This window comes from Bombus fervidus, unplaced genomic scaffold (assembly GCF_041682495.2).
Source record: "Bombus fervidus isolate BK054 unplaced genomic scaffold, iyBomFerv1 scaffold0020, whole genome shotgun sequence".
NCBI classification, from domain to species: Eukaryota; Metazoa; Arthropoda; class Insecta; order Hymenoptera; family Apidae; genus Bombus; species Bombus fervidus.
The window spans coordinates 1,803,656-1,807,398 of NW_027212583.1; the positions used below are offsets into that span (position 1 = coordinate 1,803,656).

At 38.8% G+C, this 3,743-nt stretch overlaps 1 protein-coding gene across 1 annotated transcript; it reads left to right on the top strand.

Annotated features, from left to right (window-relative positions):
• The first annotated feature begins 504 nt into the window (after nt 1–504).
• On the top strand, nt 505–1,283 carry LOC139996799 (uncharacterized). The gene is made up of 2 exons (XM_072021303.1): nt 505–947; nt 1,028–1,283. The coding sequence occupies exons 1-2, from the start codon at nt 505–507 to the stop codon at nt 1,281–1,283; spliced, it is 699 nt and encodes a 232-aa protein (XP_071877404.1).
• Nucleotides 1,284–3,743: the final 2,460 nt, after the last annotated feature.

Here is a 3,743-nt window from a genome sequence, read left to right on the forward strand (position 1 = left end):
CAAGATCAAAGAAAAGGAAATTTATGTGGCCGATATCTCAGAAGATTGCTACTACCGGAACAACGACGCGACCCCCCAATCTCTGAAATCGCCAACAAACTGCAAATACCCTTTACCGTAAAGTACAAAGGAGAGACAGAAGCCTCTGATTGCTCATCGTACCAAGAGGTTTCAGGTGGTCCGTTACTAATCACATACACCAGTCAATTATGCGCTTAGTTTAAGATAAAAACGCTCGAGAAACTGTACAAGTATTACTGGTTCGAAGAGATGGCGAAATATGTTCGCAAATTCGTAGAGAACTGTCATGCTTGTCAGATTTCTAAGGCGAATTTAGGTATAGTACAAGCCGAATTACATCCCATACCTGAGATCAGCATACCTTGACATACAGTTTACATAGACATAACATGCAAGCTGAGCGGCAAAAACGATTCGAAAGAAGACGTTATTGTTTTGATCGATGCCTTTACCAAATTCGTATACTTACACCATATTCGTAAGATGGACTCCCGCAGCACCGTTAAGGCGCATATATCTGCCGTATTCCTATTCGGCAGTCCCTCTCGGATAATAGCGGATCAAGGGAGATGTTTCACGCGTAATGAATTACAAGATTTTTGTCAGAATAAACACATTAAACTCCACTTAATAGCAACCGGTGCTAGTAGAGCGAATGGGCAGGTAGAGCGTACTATGGGCACGTTAAAGAACATGTTTACAACAGTAGAAACGACCGGGCGATCATGGCAAGACACGATCGGCGAAATACAATTAGCTTTAAATTGCACCACCAATCGTGTGACTAAATCGAGTCCGTTAGAGCTATTAATTGGTAAAACAGCAAGACCCTACGGGTTACTACTACCTGAAAATACCGAAGAAAAGGAAATAGATATCTCCAACGTAAGACAACAGGCCATACAAAATATAGAGAACAGCGCTAAGTGCGATAAAGAAAGATTCGATAAAACGAAAGCCAAAGTAGTTAAATTCAATTTCGATGACTTTGTATTTAAAAAGAAAGTGAGGAAAGGAATCAAACGATACTAGATCCGAAATTTAGGGGTCCCTTTGTGATATCAGAAATTTTGGAAGGAGATAGATACATTTTAAAAACGTTAGACGGCGAACGGTCGTATAAATACAGTCATGATAGGCTGAAGAAAATGCCAGATACTTGCGTTCCTACTGAGTTGGATGTCTGTGGTGATGATGGGAACAGTAACCATGACGATACGAGTACCCCGATATCACAGGATCATCATTACCATAGCACTTAGCAGAACGAGGTTACATATACCCAGTGTTGTACCTAGCCTTTTTACGATATGCCCAGTGTGGCACTCAGCCATCTCACGACACGCCCAGTGTGGCGATACGATGAAGTTCAATGCTCTCTCACATGTCCAGTGTGGCAATCTGATATAGTAAGGTGTAAGATCGAGCATAATGGATCACATCCGCTTACGGGTAGTCATGTGGTCCAAAGAAATAAAATGCGAGATCAACACACCGTTGCCCAATTCAATTCAGGTATCATTAGCACTATAGTCATAGCATCTAACATAGTGTTTCCACAAACGCTCAGTGTGGTAATATGATCCAGAGAAGTGAGATTGGTCCAGGTACGAGGTCGAGAATGGTCTATTATGTCATTACGGTCGGACTAATAATTCACAGAATGCAACTAGTACTTCGAATGCTAATCATAACGTTCTTGATTTCTGCTCCCTTTTAATTCTTTTTTTTTTTTTTATCGAACATTTGATCAAAATTTTTGTTGTGAAACAGGAACCCTTGAACTATTTGGACACTTAGTTAAATTGTATAGAACATCGTTTATATCGAGTCTAACGTTGGGAAAACCCAATATTCTAGATACATCCGAGAGCGTGCGATTGTCAGGATGGCCATGTCGGAGAAGAAAGCACACCGGCCCCCCGTTAGAATTACTTGGAAAACCCACAATATTGTAGCCTTTACAAAATAACCCAAACACAATTGTTCGAGACTTGAGATAATGAGCTTAGGTTCGAGGCGACAACTAGTCACAGAACGTAGCTGCGATCACGGGATAAACATTTCGTCTAACAGAGGTATAGAATTGGATAGCTCTCCTTTAAAGAATTAGCCGTACCGACACTTAACAGTAAACATTCCAACGGCCCCGTGGCTCGCCATGCACAGATCCCATTCTTCGGGCAAGATGATCGCCAGATTTCGATGCATCATTCACAGTATATATTCAACTAGCATGAGAACCCGCTATATATCTTAGGATTAAGTCAACTAAGGTCCTTCAAATTGACGAACAGTCTTTGTTCTATCTGACCGTAAATCTGTCTCCTATTGCGAGAAGGTGCGGGAGATCTGCTTGTTTCGCGTACGACGCTTCCCACTAGGAACTTTCTCTCAAGGGAAGCTAGCATCCTTTTCTAACCACCAACACAGAAATTAACCAATTAGCAACAACGTCCTTTTCCTACACCATCTGAGCGCTGGCATTCCTCGACGAATCCAAATATCTCGTGCCCTTAGGCACAACCCATCATAGTTCTTCTCTGCTGTGTCATCGTGACCGAAAGACATTCCTTTCTTGCAGTCTCATTACTCATGTATCTAGTGTCTGTACGATCGGTGAATAATCCACGTTTCGATAAAGAGTTAGTTAAGTAATTCTTGTATAGCGAAAAGTAAGTCGAGTCCTACTTAGACTTTAGAGCAAAGTATATCTGCTATCCCGCTGACCGCAGATTCGTTATATGGAACTAAAGGTGAATGTCATTAGTGTCTAGATACCGCGGCCCATTGCCAAACTTGTAACACCCATACTTGTGTTAATAAACGCCACCTCGATCGTGTGACAACGAAGAATAATCCTGGTAAAAATTCATTACACGCCCCTAACCCAATTCTAAATCATAACCCGACATATATAAAGTAATACGTTCTGATGTAATACCATATAACGTTATACGTTATAATGCAATACTATAAAACGTAATACGATATAACACAATACCATATAACGTTATACTATATAACGTAACACGTAACAACCTAACAAGATATAACGTTATACGTTATCACGTAGTACTATTCAACGTAATACGATATAACGTAATACCATAAAATGTTGTACTATATGACGTCATACGTTGTAACGTAATACGATATAACGCTATTCTATATAACGTACTACATTATATTTAGTACCATATAACATTATGCGTTATTGTGCAATACTATATAACGTAATACGTTACGAAGTAATACCATATAACGCTGTACTATATAACGTATTACGTTATATTTAATACCATATAACGTATCCGTTATCCCGCAGTACTATACAACATAAAACGATATAACGTAATGCCATATAACCTTGTACTATATGACGTCATTCGTTATAACGAAATATCACAGAACATTATGCAATATAACGTAATGAATTATATTTAATAACATAAAATGTTATATGTTATCGTGTAATACTATATAACATAGGACGATATAACACAATACCATATAATGTCATACTATACAACGTTATACGTTACAACGTAATACAACATAACGTTATACGATATCCCGTAGTTTGTACGCAGCGTAATACGTTATAACTTAGTACCATATAGCGTTTTACTGCATAACGTAATACGTTATAATGTAATACCATATAACGTTGTACTATTTGGACGTGATACGTTATAATGCAATACTATATAACGTAATAG

Bases quoted from the DNA above. Each gene is read 5' to 3' on its own strand.
- LOC139996799 (XM_072021303.1), top strand. From the start codon at position 505: ATGGACTCCCGCAGCACCGTTAAGGCGCATATATCTGCCGTATTCCTA. The intron at 948-1,027 runs GTGCGATAAAGA...TTAAAAAGAAAG, and splicing joins AATATAGAGAACAGCGCTAA to TGAGGAAAGGAATCAAACGA.